At 46.2% G+C, this 17,281-nt stretch overlaps 2 protein-coding genes across 2 annotated transcripts; one reads left to right on the forward strand and one right to left on the reverse strand.

Moving 5' to 3' along the window:
* Positions 1–3,957: 3,957 nt before the first annotated feature.
* Positions 3,958–12,361, forward strand: NDUFA6 (NADH:ubiquinone oxidoreductase subunit A6). Its single transcript, XM_043440317.1, has 3 exons — positions 3,958–4,170; positions 11,320–11,435; positions 12,155–12,361. The coding sequence occupies exons 1-3, from the start codon at positions 4,032–4,034 to the stop codon at positions 12,284–12,286; spliced, it is 387 nt and encodes a 128-aa protein (XP_043296252.1). The 5' UTR covers positions 3,958–4,031; the 3' UTR covers positions 12,287–12,361.
* A 1,042-nt stretch (positions 12,362–13,403) lies between these two features.
* Positions 13,404–17,103, reverse strand: SMDT1 (single-pass membrane protein with aspartate rich tail 1). The gene is made up of 3 exons (XM_043440318.1): positions 16,617–17,103; positions 14,970–15,110; positions 13,404–13,654 (listed from the first exon to the last, which is right to left on the reverse strand). Exons 1-2 carry the CDS (start codon positions 16,800–16,802, stop codon positions 14,973–14,975), a joined length of 324 nt encoding a protein of 107 aa, XP_043296253.1. The 5' UTR covers positions 16,803–17,103; the 3' UTR covers positions 13,404–13,654; positions 14,970–14,972.
* Between the last annotated feature and the right edge of the window lie 178 nt (positions 17,104–17,281).

The raw sequence follows: 17,281 nt of genomic DNA on the forward strand, positions 1-17,281 counted from the left end.
GACAGTGGCAAGAGGGGGGACAGAAAAGCAGTTATTCCTTAACCTGTATCAATATCCCCCACCAAAAAAATGTATTCTAGTGGGTGAGAAATGGTATCTTCTTATGGTTTTGATTTGCCTTTCAGTCAGTTCAGTTCAGTCACTCAGTTACGTCCAATTCTTTGCGATCTCATGGACTGCAGCATGCCAGGCCTCCCCGTCATCACCAACTCCCGGAGTATACTCAAACTCATGCCCATTGAGTTGGTGATGCCATCCAACCATCTCATCCTCTGTCATCTCTTTCTCCTCCTGCCATCAATCTTTCCCAGCATCTGGGTCTTTACAAATGAGCTAGCTCTTCGTATCAGGTGGCCAAAGTATCGGAGTTTCAGCTTCAGCATCAGTCCTTCCAATGAATATTCAGGACTGATCTTCTTTAGGATGGACTGGTTGGATCTCCTTGCAGTCCAAGGGACTCTCAAGAGTCTTCTCCAACACCACAGTTCAAAAGCATCTATTCTTCGGCGCTCAGCTTTCTTTATAGTCCAACTCTCACATCCATACATGACTACTGGAAAAACCAGAGCTTTGACTAGACGGACCTTTGTTGGCAAAGTAATGTCTCTGCTTTTTTAATATGCATTTACATATGACTAATAATGTTGAGTGTATTTCATGTATTACTGCTCATTTGTATAACTTCTTGGGAGAAACAGCTACTCAAAGCCTTTGCCCATTAAAAAAAAAAAAGACTTTTTAAAGAGCAGTTTTAGGTTCACAGAAAAACTGATTGGAGTACAGTTTCCATATACCCCTTGCCATGCCCACTCTCCAGCTTCCCTCACTATCAACCTCCCCCATCAGAGTGGTACAACTTGTTAAAATGGAAGAACCTATATTGACACATCATTGCCATTCAAAGTCCATAGTTTACATTAGGGTTCAATCTGTGGATGTGGACAAATATATAATGACATGTATTCACCATTACAGTATCATTCAGAATGGGTTCACTGCCCTAAAATCTCTCTGTACTGCACTTATTCCTCTCTCCCTCCACCCTAGTCCCTGACAATGATCTTTTGCCTCCATGGTTTTGCCTTTTTCCAGTGTGTCATATAGCTAGAGTCATAAAGGTAGCCTTTTCAGATTGACTTCTTGCACTTAGTAATATCCATTAAAGTTTCCTCCACATCTTCTCATGGCTCATTTCTTTCTACTGCTCCAGAATATTCCATTGTCTGAATGTATCACAGTTTATTTATTCATTCACCTCCTGGAGGACTTCTTTGTGGCTTCCAAGTTTTGACAAGTATAAATAAAGCTGGTATAAATATCCATGTGCAGGTTTTTGTGTGGACATAATTTTTCAGCTCATTTGGGTAAATACAAAGGTGTGTGATTACTGACCTGTATAGTAAAAGTACGCTAGTTTTTTGTGTTTTGGCCATGCCTCGTGGCACGTGGGAACTTAAAGTTTCCCAACCAGGGATCAAATCTGAGCCCTGTGAAGTGAAGGACTGAAGTCTTAACCACTGGACCACCGGCAAGTCCAGAGTATGCTAGTTTTGTAAGAAACTGCCAAGCTGTTTCCTACACTGGCTGTATTCTCACCAACAATGCGAGTTCCTGCAGCTCCGCATTCTCATTAGCATTTGGTGGTGTCACCTTTGCCTATTTTCAAATAGGGCCTTTTAAAAAATTGAGTTTTATCTTAGACAGATATCTTAGATAGATATATCTTAGACAGAAGTCCCTTATGGAACAGATGATTTGCAAATATTCTCCCTCTAGTTGTGAGCTGTTTTAGAGACTTTTTTTCCCCACAGACTTTATTTATTTCTGACTGCATTGGGTCTTCATTGCTGCATGTGAGCTTTCCTCCCGTTGTGGTACATGGGCTTCTCATAGCACCGGCTTCTCTTGCAGCAGAGCACAGGCTCTAGCCACACAGGCTTTAGTAGTTGTGGCTTGCAGGTGCTAGGGCACAGTGGCTTAGATGCCTAGAAAGAAAAGTGAAAGTCGCTCAGTCGTGTCTGACTCTTTGCGACCTCATGGACTATACAGTCCATGGAATTCTTCAGGCCAGAATACTGGAGCGGGTGGCCGTTTCCTTCTCCAGGGCATCTTCCCAACCCAGGGATCGAACCCAGGTCTCCTGCATTGCAGGTGGATTCTTTACCAGCTGAGCCACAAGGGAAGCCCCAGATGCCTGGAGGGATCAAATCCATTTGCAAGCAGATTCTTAACCACTGGGCCACCACCAAAGTCCAGACCTTACTTTTTTTTCAATGGATAAGAATATTAAACACTAAATTCATGATAGTGGTTACTCCTAGAGGTCAGCTAGGTCTGGGTCAGCTACCTGGGTCTCAATCCAATATTGTCAAGTAACTTGGCCACTGTGTTTCAATTTTCTCATCTGTAAAGTGGGTATAACAGCATTATCTCACAGGTGTGTCAGGAAGCTTCAACAAGTTAATGTGCCTGAAAAATGTAACACAGTGGTTAATAGGAGCATCTTACACTTTAAATGCAAGCTCTGGGAGTTGGTGATGGACAGGGAGGCCTGGCCTGCTGCAGTCCATGGGATGGCAAAGAGTTGGACATGACTGAGCAACTGAACTCAACACTTTACATAAGTCTTAACTGTACTACAACTTTTTGAGGCGGGTACTAAAGTTCAAAAGTTCCCATTCTGGTATCCCTTATAACTTACACATGTTACGTGCTTTCTTTAAATGCACGACTCATATAAATGTACATTAAAAAAATAACACAAGGGGAAAATCCAATTTTTTACCCTTTAAAATGGGAAAGACTGGGATAGATGCAAGTCCATCCCCTATGGTGGCTGAGGTCTCAAAGCTAAGTTCAGCCCTGACTTCTCCTTCCCTAACACTCATAAGGTGTTCCTCAACTGCATTTTCAGAAGAGACAGTCAGTCTGAGGCGGAACCTAAAATGGCAAGTGACCTATCCTGCACCATCTCAGCTTCCTCACCTGTAACATGGGGGTGCTAACAGAACCTACCTGATCTAAGAGATGAAGAAAGACTAACAATATCTACCCACCGCCTGACATGTTGTTAGTTAGCTGTTATTTTTCCTTTTACCCTTCCAGGCTTCCCCCACTGACGTTCAGAGATAGACAGCCTCAGTAGAGAAATGTCAGGAAAGGGGCTTCCCCAGCAGTCTAGCGGTTAAGACTCTAAGCTTCCACTACAGGGGCCATGGGTTCAATCCTTGGTAGGGGAACTGAGACCCCACATGCCACGCAGGCGTGGCTGAAAACTAAATAAATAAAAGAAAAACACCAGGAAAAAGAAAGGTACCCAGAATGGACGACCTAAGTTTCCTTCCAGGTCCAAAATTCTGGGTTGTTTTCACAGTTGGGGATGAAAACGTCCCCGTCTAAAATGGGAACAGATGATATAAACTACCTCCCTGGGCTGTGGAGAAGCGCAGAGAAACTCAAGGCCAGGGGAGCGCGTGCACATCTATACCGAGCTTCGAAAGAGTTGGTTTAAAGGTGGGGAAAAACAGTTGCAGAAAATCTGCAGAGGGGCCAGGCCGACGACACAGCAGCCCAGGCGCCATTATCCACCTCAGGAGGGCCCGTGACCCGAGCGCGGGGAGCTGATACAGAAGCTCCAAGAAGTGCGCGCCGCTGAACGTTACCACACCAGCGGCCGGGGCGGCTCGCGGGCGTGATGCAGTGGACGCCAGTCAGCAGCCAGGGGGCCAGCTCGCGGCACTGCCGCCAGTCTGGGCCTGAGCGCCCCCTGTCAGCGCGGTCGGGCAACAGTTAGGACGCCCAACGGTCGACCTTACGATTACGCAGGTGAGCATGCGCAGCCTACACCTGCCTATCTCCTCCCAGAGAGTGGCTTCTCAGCCAATCAGAGAGCCCCGTAGCCGTTCTCCCGCCCAGCAGTGGCATTTCGGGGCGGGACTTTAAGTTCTAGCCAATGAGAAAAAAGACTCGTCCCTCGGCCGCACTTACAGGTCGAAACGGAGGTGGAGTTGGGAAGTGATTTTCTCAGCAAGATGGCGGCGAGCGGACTCCGCCAAGCTGCTGTAGCGGCTAGCACCTCGGTGAAGCCCATTTTCAGTCGGGATATGAACGAGGCCAAGCGGAGGGTGCGCGAGCTCTACCGAGCCTGGTATCGGGAGGTGCCGAACACTGGTGAGAGGCAGCGGCTCACGCGGGGTCCGGGAGGCAGCCGCCCAAGGTCGCAGCCGTCCCGGCCTCCCGTTTCTGCCGGGCCGAGCTGAGGTCACCAACTTGAGCAGAGGTGATTCCGAGCGCTTCAGGCGAGTAGGGTCACACGAGCCTTGGTGGACCTGACCTGGCGGCGGCTCGGGGGTCAGACCAGCCGTGCTGTGCGTCGGAGCCGCGCTTCTAGGCGCCCTCGCTGTTTGGCCCCCTAATTCTTCCTGAACCCTTGGGAGGGAGAGCCGGGACTGTCAGTGACACACTTCGTTTTGTAGATGAAGTATTCGAGGCACTTAGAGTCGAAGTGATCTGTGCAAGGCCGAGGGCCCGCCCCTGGTGGATCTGGAACCCAACTCGAGTTCCTGAATGTATTTACAGACTCTTCATTAGGTTATATAGGTAAGGGGTTGTGGGGTTTCAGCGATCACCTGGTTCCCACATCCACCGCAGAGAAGCAGTACCGGAGAAGGGAAGTGTTTCCCAAGGTCATCCAGTAAGACGGTGGTGCCTTTTCCAGTCCCTCCGGGTGAGGTGGCCTCCTTCTGCAGTCTCCCAGATCTTTTTACCTAGCTCCACAGGCCCCTAATATTCCATAGGAACTCCTTTCCCTGCCCCCACCAGAACCGCTGTCTTCATTTAGATGTCAGAGAGCCAGTCTGACCTCCTGAAGGATTAAAACATAAGTTCCCTGGGTTCAGAGAGATTTTGTCTTGGCATCTCCATCAGTGCTGTTGCCCAGTGTCCCTGACCAAAGAAAAGTTGGGCAAACTGTCAAGGGCAGTACAAATATCAGGCACTGTTGATATTTTGTAATTGTCTAATCTGACTTAGTGTCTTTTAGGGCTTCCCTGCTAGCTCTGTCGGTAAAGAATCTGCCTGCAATGCTGGAGACCAGGGTTCGATCCCTGGGTTGGAAAGATCCCCTGGAGAAGTGTGTTTTAATGGAGGCCACCACTGGTGGTCTGAGAGGAGTTGCGTTTTTAAGTGACCTGAGCACCATAGCTCTCAGGGCTGCCACTTCCGTACCTGTGTGTGAGAAGCAGTAGAATGTAGTTATGTGGACTTGCCTCCAAACCCTGGCCCTTACTAGCTGTGTTACCATGAGCAAGCTATTTCATCTCACTATGCCTCAGTTTCCTCATCTGTAGAATGATAATAATAGTGCCTTCAGAGAGTTGCTCTATTAAATGTTTATGCATCTAAAGTACTTGGCATAGGGTCTGACATTTAGACACTCATTAAATGCTGCTCCTCTTGCTGCTTGTTATTGTTACTGTTATTTATAGGGCTTACTGTCCATGCAGAACCCAGCTCTTTACTGTATGAGAGCTGTGTCTGCTCCCCAGTGTCACTGCCCTCAGGTTGACTTTTTAAGAGGTTATCAAGGATCAGAATTTAAACTTGAAACCCAGAGGATACAAGGAAGGGAGAAACGAGTGATCCCTGGGGACTACAAATTCACAGACGTCCAGGGAACAGATGGATAAGTGTAGGGCAGTGTATAGTAGCTAGTGTGTGAGGTGGTGTGTGTATTCAAATGCAGATGTTTAAAAATAGGTTTGCCTGGCAGAACACTTCGTGGGTGCCCAAGAATGTTTTCTTGTTGCAGGGAGGACAGGAGGTGGGGGACAGGACCCAGATGACAGGAAGAGTACTTTGCAAAGGGTAAAACATCAATGGCTGAGCTGAGGCTAGAACCCAGATATTGAGTTAATTCAGAACCAACACCCTCCAAGACTGTCCCTCAAATAGTGTGAGAAGATAAGCCCAGAGTCAGGAGGGTCCTGAGAAGAGGAGGAGAAACCAGGGGATTACAGGAGCCTGTAGAGCAGGGGAGATTCCAGGTAGGGGGAGCTCCAGGGGGTGCAACACCTTTGTGGGGAGGATCAGTGATCTGTAGCTTGTTTGCTCAGGCCTGTGTACACCGGTGTCATGATATCCATCACAGGATTTCAGCTGAGGATCCAAACTAAGGATTGGGAATAAGTAAAAGTATTGATAATAACTAACATTCATTCATATCTAACATTCATCATTGTAATTATCATGTTTGGTTCAGTCACTTAGTCGTGTTCAACTCTTTGCAATCCCATGGACTGCAGCACGCCAGGCCTCCCTTTCCATCACCAACTCCCAGAGCTTACTCAAACTCATGTCCATTGAGTCAGTGATGCCATCCAACCATCTCATCCTCTGTCATCCCCTTCTCCTCCTGCCTTCATCTTTCCCAGCATCAGGGTCTTTTCAGATGAGTCAGTTCTTTGCATCAGGTGGCCAAAGTACTGGAGTTTCAGCTTCAGCATCAGTCCTTCCAATGAATATTCAGGACTGATTTCCTTTAAGATAGACTGGTTGGATCTCTTTGCAGTCCAAGGGACATTCAAGAGTCCTCTAACACCACAGTTCAAAAGCATCTATTCTTCGGCACTCAGCTTTCTTTATAGTCCAACTCTCACATCCATACATGACTACTGGAAAAACCAGAGCTTTGACTAGATGGACCTTTGTTGGCAAAGTAATGTCTCTGCTTTTTAATATGCCATCTAGGTTGATCATAGCTTTCCTTCCAAGGAGCAAGCATCTTAATTTCATGGCTGCAGTCACTACCTGCAGTGATTTTGGAGCCAAAAAAATAAAGTCTGTCACTGTTTCCATTGTTTCCCCATCTATTTGCCATGAAGTGATGGGACCAGATGTCATGATCTTAGTTTTCTGAATGTTGAGTTTTAAGCCAGCTTTTTTACACTCCTCTTTCACTTTCATCAAGAGGCTGTTAGGTTCTTCTTCACTTTCTGCCATAAAGGTAGTGTCATCTGCATATCTGAGGTTATTGATATTTCTCCCTGCAATCTTGATTCCAGCTTGTGCTTCATGTGTAGTTGCCTCTTGTGTTGTTGGAAGAGAGTGTTTGCTATGGCCAGTGCATTCTCTTGACAAAACTCTGTTAGTCTTTGCCCTGCTTCATTTTGTACTCCCAAGGCCAAACTTGCCTGTGGTGTTAGTTCTAGAAGGGCTTGTGGGTCTTCACAGAACCGTTCAACGTCAGCTTCTTTGGCATTAGTGGTTGGGACATAGACTTGGATTACTGTGGTATTGAATGGTTTGCCTTAGAAATGAACCAAGATCATGCTGTCGTTTTTGAGATTGCACAATTGCATAATAATTATTATGTTAGTAATTAGCAATACTATACTTTTACTTATTCCCAATCCTAGTTCGGATCCTCAGCTGAAATCCCCAGTGATGGATATCGTGACGCCAGTGTACACACTTGCCTGAGCAACATTCATTGGGGCTTCCCAGGTGGCTCAGTGGTAAAGAATCCACCTACCAATGCAAGGAGATGCAGGAAACCCGGGTTCAATCCCTGGGCTGGAAAGATACCTTGGAAGAGGAAATGGCAGCTCACTCCAGTATTTTTGCTCGGGGAATTCCGTGGACAGAGGATCCTGGTGGGCTGCAGTCTGTGGGGCTGCAGAGATTCGGACACGACTGAGTAACGGAACACACACACAGCATTCATTGAAACACAAACATGTGGCCCAGCACTGTGCCAAATGCCTCACTGTGGTGTGGGTTCTGGTTGTTTCCCTGTCTTACAGATGAGAAAACTGAGGCACATAAGCTTGTCTCACATCACACCATCAGACCCTGATTGTCTGCTCAGCTCCTGCTGTAGTTTTCCCTGAATCTCACAGGGCCCAGTTATGCTGGACACTTGGAACAGACTGCCATTTGCCTGGGTGGTTGCCTCTGCATGGAAGCACAGAACAAAAACCTCCCCAGATTCCCTCCTTTGAAAAAAATAATACATGCTGCTTGCTGGTTACAGTGTGACAGAAGACTTTCTATAGAAACTATTCATTTAATTTCCATTTTACTGGGTACTTCTTGTACTACAGGGTCAGTACCAGATGCCTAGAGAGATAGAAAAGTGATTAAAACACAACCCTGCCTTCAAGAGTCTTATGGTCTACTCAGGAAAATAGGCATATAACCAGATAATTAAAACCCCAAACATAATAGAGGTATGGGAAATAAGTGCTGAAATTTGTAACAGTTAACATCTGTATCAGTGCTTTACTGTTAATAAGATGTTGTCACTTGATTTTTACCACATTCCTGTAAAGGAGTTAGGTCAGAGGTTATTTTCCCTCCTATGTTTTAGATGAGGAAGCAGACTGAGGAGTTGTACCCCAGCCAAGGTCATAGTTCATGATGGTGTGGAGACCTTACCCAGCTCATTTGACCCCAGATCCCATGCTCTTTTTCATCACACCATGCTACCTTCCCATCTAATGATCTCCTGGCACTTGGTATAAATGCTCCCAAAATGAATTGGAGCAAATGACTGAGAACCGTACCAGTGTCATCCTTCCGCATGTGTCGAGCCTTCCTGACTCAGAAAAGCCTTAACAGTAGCTTGAGGAAAACACACACCGTGGAAGTCACCTTCATCCAGAAGGGGCACTTTCATATCTTCCTTTTGAGCCTCGCAGATGCTTTTAAAATTGAAATTAAAATATTCAGGATTCAAAGAGTAAGCCAGGAATCTGTGAGTTGAGAAGGAACAGTTGGAATTGGTTTATACCAGGGCTTCTCGACAGCAACATCTGTGCTGGATAGTTCCTTGTTGTGGAGACTGCCCTGTGCCTTGTAGGATGTTTAACAACATGCCTGTCCTCCACCCAGTGATGCCATTAGCACTCTTCCCCCTCCCTCTGACCGTCAAAAATGCCTGCAGACGTTGCCAAGTGTTGTGGCGGGCAGAATCATCACAGGTTTGACGACCACCGATTTAGACCAAAGAACAGTTCGGCAGACTGTTGCTTAGCTGTTCCTGATTGCCTTCCCTCAGCCTGTCTCAAGGGTGAAGGGGTGTGTTCAGGGGGGTGGGATAGGAGGAGGACAGCTGGGACAAAGCTATAGAATTTGTCTCTTTAGAAACAAGGATTCTTAACCTGACAGGAGGGACTTTCAGGGATCTTTGAACAACATTGTAAGCAAAACTTTGCCTTTGTGCCTGTGAACATTTTCCTGAGAAGATTCATACGCCCAGTGCACTGGTGTGTGGTTCGGGAGACCTTGGGGAATGGGAGTCAGGTGGACACCAGCTCCGCTCGTGTGCATAGAGGTACCTTGGTTTTTTCTCCTGAGGTTGGACCGAATTCTAGTATGAAAATGTAGGAAAGGTAAGCACTGATACCAGGGGGACGATTCCTCATACTCCTTTCCTTAATTGTAAATTAAAGAACCAACAGCCTGGATTCTTGGCCTCTGTTTGCCAGGGATCAGTTGTCTGACTTCAGGCAAGTCCCCACAGTGCTCTAGTGGTAAGATTCCAACGTTCAGGATCCATGTTGGTTTGCAATAATTTGTGTCTCTGTCTTATTGTCTCTCTGTTGGCTCTTTTCTAAAATTCCTGATGTGATACTGGGGTGTGTTTTTGGCTGTGCTGGGTCTTTGTGGCCGCTCAGACGTTCTCTGGTTGCCGTGAGAGGGCTGAGCTGCTCTTCATCGTGGTGCCCGGGCTTCTCTTAGCCCAGAAGCTCGGGCTCTCGGCGCGTGGGCTCAGTAGTTGTGGCGCAAGGGCTTAGTTGCCCCCGTGTGTGGGATCTCCCCGAAGCAGGGATCAAACCTGTGTCCCCTTCATTGGCAGGCGGATTCTCAACCACTGGACCACCAGGAAAGCCCCTGCCATTTTCAGTGCCATGAATACTGCCCCCACGGTTGATTTTAGACTCTCAGTAAAGTTGCTGACGGCACATTTGGGAAGAGCTGTGTATAATTGGCTCATCATGGCAGGCTGCTCCAGCACTCCACTGGAGACAAGTTCTTTAACACTTTCCTGTAAAGCTGGGGTGCAGTTTCTCCTGTTAGATTCTGCTGTTGCTTATTCTTTGGTTGAGTCAGCCTAGCATGCTCTTTCCCTCAGCAGAGCTTTATTTTTCTATTGCTGTCACTAAGCTACCTGTATAATTAAAGATTCACGCTTTGTTGCTGGTTAATTCAGTCATGAGATGGCCCTCGTGGTTTTCAGAGCTGGCTGTGATAGCTCCATAGACTAGAGTGGACCTGTCACAGGAATGGCCATACCGCAGGGTATTCTCACCAATGAGCCCACTGGTCTCCTCAACCACAGTGCTCATTCTAGCCTATGAGCCTGGTTATGCTTTCTGCTTAGCCTCATGTGCCCCTTTCTTCCCTCCGTATCCCATCTACCTACCATACAAGACTCCGTTCATGTCCTTGTCATCAGCAAATCCACTGAAGGGTAACTGCCAGAGATGAGAATGAAATGACTGAAACCTAATTTTCAAAGACATACGTGTGTTTTGTCGAACTCCCAGGTCACTGAGTCTGTCCCACTGTTTTAGCACTTAATCAGGGATTACTGAATATTGTGATTTTTGCAGTGTTTGCACTGGGGATTTAAGACCTAGAAAGCAGGAGCTGTTAGATCTTAAATTTCCCTCTCCTTCCCCCTGGTAAACCTAATATGGTAGTAACTGCCTGCTGAATTGACACCTTTCCCTATCTGCACACTCAGCAGCCTCCCTCAGCTCTTAAGTTTGCATGGTACACAAACCTATACCGTATCGTTGTACGTTAATGTCAGCCCTGCATCTCTTGCCAGTTGTTCTGTGTAACAATAATGCTGACATTTATTGAGAGCTTATTCCATGCCAGGCACTGGCCTAAGCATCTTTCCTTCTCTCATAGAATCCTCACAGCAGCTCTGGAGTTAGTATGTGTTGCTCTCCTCCTCATTTCACCAGTAAATAAATACCCTCAGGCATAGAGAAGTTTAACGTATACAGAATCATATAGCTGATAGACGACAAAGCTGGGATTTGAACCCAGGTTATTCGTACTCTTGAGCTGTGCTGTGCTGCCTCTTCAAATGCAGTGGGCTTGTTTCCCCAAACAAAATGTAAGCTCTTGAGACAGTACCACATCTCAAGCTTCTTCACATCCTCAAGTACCGAGCTTAGGCTCTGGCTAATATTTGGTGAATGGAGTGAATGGGCAACCTATGTATTAAGTGAGTAGACATTGACTCAATTTTTAAAAAACACATTTTAACCATCTCTACCCTGAATCATGTTTTCTCTCTAGTGCATTTATTCCAGCTAGACATCTCTGTGAAACAGGGACGGGATAAAGTCCGGGAAATGTTTAAGAAGAATGCGCACGTGACAGACCCCAGGGTGGTTGATCTTCTGGTAATTAAGGTAACTGACTCTCCCTGACTGATTTAAAAGAGAAGCCAACTTGTCCAGAGCTTTCCAGATGAATATTTTATCACCCAAATTTAAAAGCAACAACTGGGTCAGCAACTGTTATCTATAGTGTTTCAAAGGAACAATTGATTGGAGGTTCTCACCTGGTTAAATAGATTATAAGATTATTCAAGGGAAAATTCACTGGGGCTTGCATTTTAAAACTAAAAAAAGAAAGAGGGAAGTTTGAATTCTTCTTGAACCTCATCCATGCAAGTTACCACTTCACCACGTTGCCAGTTTACAGCCAGAAGAGCAGGCCAGTTGGCTGAGTGAGTGGAGTCAGATCCTGGGCTTGATTCTGTCTCTCTGGTCTGTCTCACTAGCATCAGTGGCAACTTCAGCACGGGCCAGTAAGTAACGTGGAAAGAATGGTACATGTTAAGCCAGTCAGGTTAGGCAGTCATGGGGCAGAGGCCTGGTGACCAAAAGTTATCCCCTTGGAACCAGTCAGCCAGAGGGTTAAAAATATATATATTTGACAGGCCTCAGAGATTATTTAGTCCACCACCTCATTTTCCAGATGCAGAAACTATGGTCTGGACAGGCGATATTACTTGCCCAAGGTCACTCAACAAGTCAGTGCAAGAGATGATCTAACTTTGGCCTTCAGTGTTGTATTACTTCCACCCAGCCACCCTTGACTGAGCCCTGTCTCCTCACTTGTACAGGGAAAGATGGAGCTGGAAGAAACTATTAAAGTGTGGAAGCAGCGGACACATGTTATGCGATTTTTCCATGAAACAGAAGCACCAAGGCCAAAGGATTTCCTGTCCAAGTTCTATGTTGGGCACGACCCGTGAAATCACTCAATGGAAAAGGTGCATGTTGATATTTAAATATTTTAAAGCAAAAATAAACTCAACATATGATGGTCATTTCAAGATACTCCATTGGTTCCCCAGTGGGAAGCTCTACTTCTGTAGTCTCTCACTTTTTGTCTGAACAAGTTGGGTCCGGTATACACACCACCTGTTCTTTCCCTTTTCCTGAAGTGTGGTGTTTCCAGTAAATTAGATTCTCTTTTCTCCGAGCCTTGCATGTCGGTAAACAGAAGGAAGAGGCCATCTGCTCAGAAACTGTCATTCTGGGTTATGGTGCTAGATGGCTTCGTTAACTTCGCTGTTTCTACAGCCACCAGGAGTGGATAGCTTGGTATAATGGCACAGATTATCCAAAATTAACCAGCTCTTACTATTGGAAAGGGTTAGAGCAGCACTAAGAGGCTGAGAGGTGGAGCTGACAAGCTGGGCTCTTTCCCTGGGTTCTGAAGAAAATGTCTGCTCAGCAGCCTAGCCATCTACTTGCAACAATGCTGGTCCTTAAGATGAAGTTAACTTCCTTCTCAGGCATTCTGCTAGAGACACAGCTGTTCAGTGCACACACGGAACAGAAATACTCCCTTTGTAAACTGAGGTGTAGCTCAAGTGACAGGAATACATTCTGACCCCACTTAAAGAACTGTTGGCTCTGGATGGTGGTGGTCTCTGGTCCATCCCTGGACAGTCAAAATGCTGGAAAAGGGGCTTCAGTATCTATAGATACAATCACCCTGAGGAGTCCCAAATTTTTCAGCACCAACAACCCCTTTATTATTTTTTCAGCTAAAGAACCCATGTTTTGCTAAAAAGTGGTATTTCTCAAGGACTGACTTAAACACTCAAAGCTGCTTCTGATTGCATGTGATAGCTAGCCAGTGTTCCTCAGCACAAAAGCGTCAGCCCTGAGTTAGCCTGTGCAACTGTTGGGCTTTTATAAATAATGAAAATTTGTCCCAGGTTCCCCAAATTACTTTGTGGATCCACAGGGGCCTGAAGACCCTGGGTTATAAATCAAAGACCTATTTGTTCAGCGGACAGAAACAGGACAGCAGGGACAAGAAACTGCAGCTACAGCCGACTTGAGAGACTTCAGCCATCATTCAGTGACACAGAGTTGATGTTTATTATGGTTTTTCATAACCTGATTATGCCCAGTGGACAGCACATCTCCGGGAACCTCCCAGAGCCTGGGGATTTGGGCTGTGGTCACAGACCGTGTAGGGGTCTTCACTGGAGTTGGGAGGCTGAGGGCTTTCCCCGGGCCCATCTACTGACGGGAAAGGAGGAGAGGCTGCAAGCATCACCATTTCTTAAGTTAGGGCTTTCTCTTTTCTGTCCTTTCTCCATGCCCTGCAAAAAAGGAAAGCAGCAATGAGCTGGCTGACAGAACAGACCTCTAACCATATACTGAGAGAGAATTCCACAGAGGTTCTACCAAACATGGCAGGAGAAAGGGAGTTTTGAGTACATTCAATTATTCATTCATAAATTTACATTCACCAGAGACCGGGCACTGGGGCCCCAAAGATATTTTAAAAAGAAAAAAAAAAAAACATGTTTCCTGCAGCAAGAATGTAGTCGAGTAGAGTTTAGGGTATATCTTAAGCGTATAATACTGAATACCACAAGCGGTACTGATCAGTAAGGGGGCACAGCAGTCACTTTCAAGTGGAGGAATGAGGAAAGACTTCATCAAAGATAATGAAGAACTGGTAGAAATAAGCACAGTGCGAAACAGTCTTTCGGTCGGGAGGGATAATGGGCTACTGCCTGGGAGTGGGTAACAGTGTGGGGAATTCAAGAAATAGTGAATAACTGGGGATAGGTATGTGGTTGGGAATATGGAAGATAAGGCTGGAATAACAGGTGTGACCAGATCATGGCAAGCCTTAAAAACCAGACCAAAGAGTCAGGAGGGTTCTTATTTACAGAAGTAATACAGCCAATCAGCACTTATTGGGGCAGTCAACACAAGAAGGCTGAATGGAACTGGCCCTGGGGAAGGTGTGTGAGCAGTGTGTGAGCCAGGCTGCAGTGCCTGCGCACAGACTGCACTGCTAACCCGAGCTCACCGATAAGGGCCTGGAGTTTCTAAATTTCAATGTGGAGCTGATGAAATGAAGCTGTGGTGGGTGTGTAAAGCATATTAAATTGTCTACAAAGTTTGTGGGTTGAGAGAATTGAAGGTACATACGGGGCAACTGGGCTTCCCCAGAGGCTTAAACTGCAAAGAATCTGCCTGCAATGCAGGAGACCAGCATTCAATCCCTGGGTCAGAACGGAAGATCCCATGGAGAACGGAATGGCTACCCACTTCAGTATTCTTGCCTGGAGAATTTCACGGACAGGGGAGCCTCAAGGGCTACAGTTCATCAGGGTCACAAATCAGACACGACTGAGCAACTAACACTTTCAAAGGGCAAACAGAAAAGGGTGGTTGGGATTCAACCTGGTTGGAAGAGACCCCAGTGAATTTTGTAAGTCAATAAGATACTTTCCTTCATCCAACATAGAGAAAAGGTGACGTAAAAGATGTTAGTCAGCAAGTGTGTAAATTCATTAAAAGTCTGTGCTCCTGCGTGGAGTGTCCAAACCACATCACAGTTCAGATGCTCCACCCCACTTCCCGCTCCTGGTCCATGTAGGGGTGAGAAGCAGATCTTACCTGTTAATCATCATCGTCGTCGTCCTCTGGAACAAAAATGTCATGTTCCTCAAGTAGAGCAGCAAAGTTCTTGCTAATGAGTGTCCCGACATAGAGAAAGGGGATCACAATGGAGAACACGCGGAGAAGGCCAAAGGACATCTGCAGAGGGTCAGAGTGGTGGCTGTGAGCTCCAGTGCCCACTCTAGCAAGACCACAGGCCTGGCCCTCTCAGGGGCATTCCCTCCTGTGGACCTCAGATTCATCATAAGCAACCTGATTTTAAAGTCCTTGAAAAAATTCGGAGGAAGAAAAATGATTAGAAGAAGAGAGAAAGTGATTCTATGGCCACCAAACTGTACATCAGAAAGAAAAATACAAGGCACTCTTACATCTAAAAATTAGGGCTGCTGCTGCTAAGTCGCTTCAGTTGTGTCCAAATTAGGGCAAGAGCTATTAACTACTTGCAGATGCTTTTAAACAGGTGAGAAGATACTAGGAGGTGGACTAGGGAAATAAGAGTTCAGTTTTGCTTCAGTAAGTCACTAAATACATGCAAGCAGATTACAAAATTATGAACATGTACAGTGGAGATATTCTGTACAGTTCTTTAACTGGTTCCCTGGTGCCTGACCAATTTAACTTCACATTACATTTTAGAAACGTGTATTTTGAAAACTGAGTATGTCTTTATAGTAAAAGACTAGCTATTTAAATAGACTTGAGAAGTTTCAATAAAATCTCAACATTTCCTCTCATTATTTCTCTACAGGGGTTCCCCCCCCTCAAAAAAAATTTTTTTTTCAATCGTGCCTCTTTATAAAGGCAGCTCTTGCCTAACATGGATCCGGTTTCTTGCTGTGAAACAGGCTTGAATTCACTCTGTGTAAGCTTGCGTTGGCCACACTAGCTTTAAAAGAACTTGTTTTTGTTTTGTAACTCTCACACAGCCCTGGAATAAAAAAAAAAAAGCAAACTTATTCTGTATAAGGGATTGTTCTTATTTTACTGAAAAAACTCCAAGGGTACTGAGGGCATGTACTAACACTCAGTAGTGGGAAAACAGGACGTGGTGGGGGCTGTACCAACAGGAAATCTGAATCCCAGAACCTAACTCAGCTGCTAGCTTTGCATACTGGCTTCACTACTCTGGCCCCTCATTTTTCATTTGTAAAAACACTGATTGTAATAATTCCCGGCACACCTAGTTACATGAATTAAATACTAGGTCCAAACTCACAAAAAGATAAGGTCTCTCCCACCAACCATTTATTTACCAATGCGTTTTTCATCCCATCAACTACGAAGTAGTTAAGTTACAAGACTTGTCTATACTGTATGCATAAAGCAGACTCCTTTGGCTCCAAACAGCCAGGGCACTGCGCTCCTCTGGATGAGCTAGTGCAAAGTGCCGTCTTTTTCCGCTCTCGACCCCCATCTTCTATCTCCCTGTACCCAGCTCACCAACGTCCACTAACTAAACCGGCCACTTCCTCCCATTTGTCAAAACTAGCAGTGCATCAGCGCAAAACTTTGTCCTTGATCCGGCTTCCGGTCTAAGGCAGTCATTCGACTGGCCTTTGCACCTGTCAATCAGCGTCAACCTGCACACACTCCCCACAATGATTGGCCTCGGCCCCTTCGCCCCGCCTCCAGGCAGACACTCACTTTCACCGGTTTGGGCAAAATGGCGCCGCTGCGAGTAACGATGACTGACCTCGACGGTACCAGACTACGACCTGAGCAGCTCCGTCCGGCAGAGACATCACCACCTTTCCTCAGGATCAGTCCGCTCCGGGAAGCCCCAGATCCGACGCGTACCAATGCGAGCCACCGAGCTGCTCCGGACGCCATCTCCCAGCTCCGCCCCTAGTTCGGGTCCCAGAACCCCAGTGCCAGGCCGCAGTGACGCGCTCGGGAAGAACGCCGCCCTAAGCCTCGCGAGACTGTAGAGATCGGACGAGAGATTCGGCTCACAGACTTGCGCAGTGCGCCTAGTTCCTGCTGCGGCACATGGTGACGTCACGAGGATGACGCCAAGGCCCGGGTACACGCCTCATTCCAGGCTTGGTGGGTGGGACCATCTGACTGGGGTAGTTCTTGTGAAACTTGCAGATTTCGGTTATTGTTGTGGCACCCAGGAGAGCCAAGGCTTGTTCGAGCAGAGAGTTACTGAAATGAAAGACCACTTTAATTGAACTTCAAACTATCGTATTTTTTTTAAAACATTTTAAAAATACAATTAAAATTTATTACTTGTGCTACTTAAATGATTTTGGAATTTTATTTCATGCCACGGTATATGTTATGTACAACAAAGTGGAAAATATATC

The sequence above is a fragment of the Cervus canadensis genome, chromosome 21 (genome assembly GCF_019320065.1).
Source record: "Cervus canadensis isolate Bull #8, Minnesota chromosome 21, ASM1932006v1, whole genome shotgun sequence".
Lineage (NCBI taxonomy): Eukaryota > Metazoa > Chordata > Mammalia > Artiodactyla > Cervidae > Cervus > Cervus canadensis.

Excerpts from the sequence above, each read along its gene's own strand:
- NDUFA6 (XM_043440317.1), top strand. The coding sequence starts at position 4,032 with ATGGCGGCGAGCGGACTCCGCCAAGCTGCTGTAGCGGCTAGCACCTCG. Across the intron at positions 4,171-11,319 it reads TCGGGAGGTGCCGAACACTG|TGCATTTATTCCAGCTAGAC; the intron begins GTGAGAGGCAGC and ends TTTTCTCTCTAG. Across the intron at positions 11,436-12,154 it reads TTGATCTTCTGGTAATTAAG|GGAAAGATGGAGCTGGAAGA; the intron begins GTAACTGACTCT and ends TCACTTGTACAG.
- SMDT1 (XM_043440318.1), bottom strand. The coding sequence starts at position 16,802 with ATGGCGTCCGGAGCAGCTCGGTGGCTCGCATTGGTACGCGTCGGATCT. Across the intron at positions 15,111-16,616 it reads TTTTGCCCAAACCGGTGAAA|ATGTCCTTTGGCCTTCTCCG; the intron begins GTGAGTGTCTGC and ends GACCCTCTGCAG.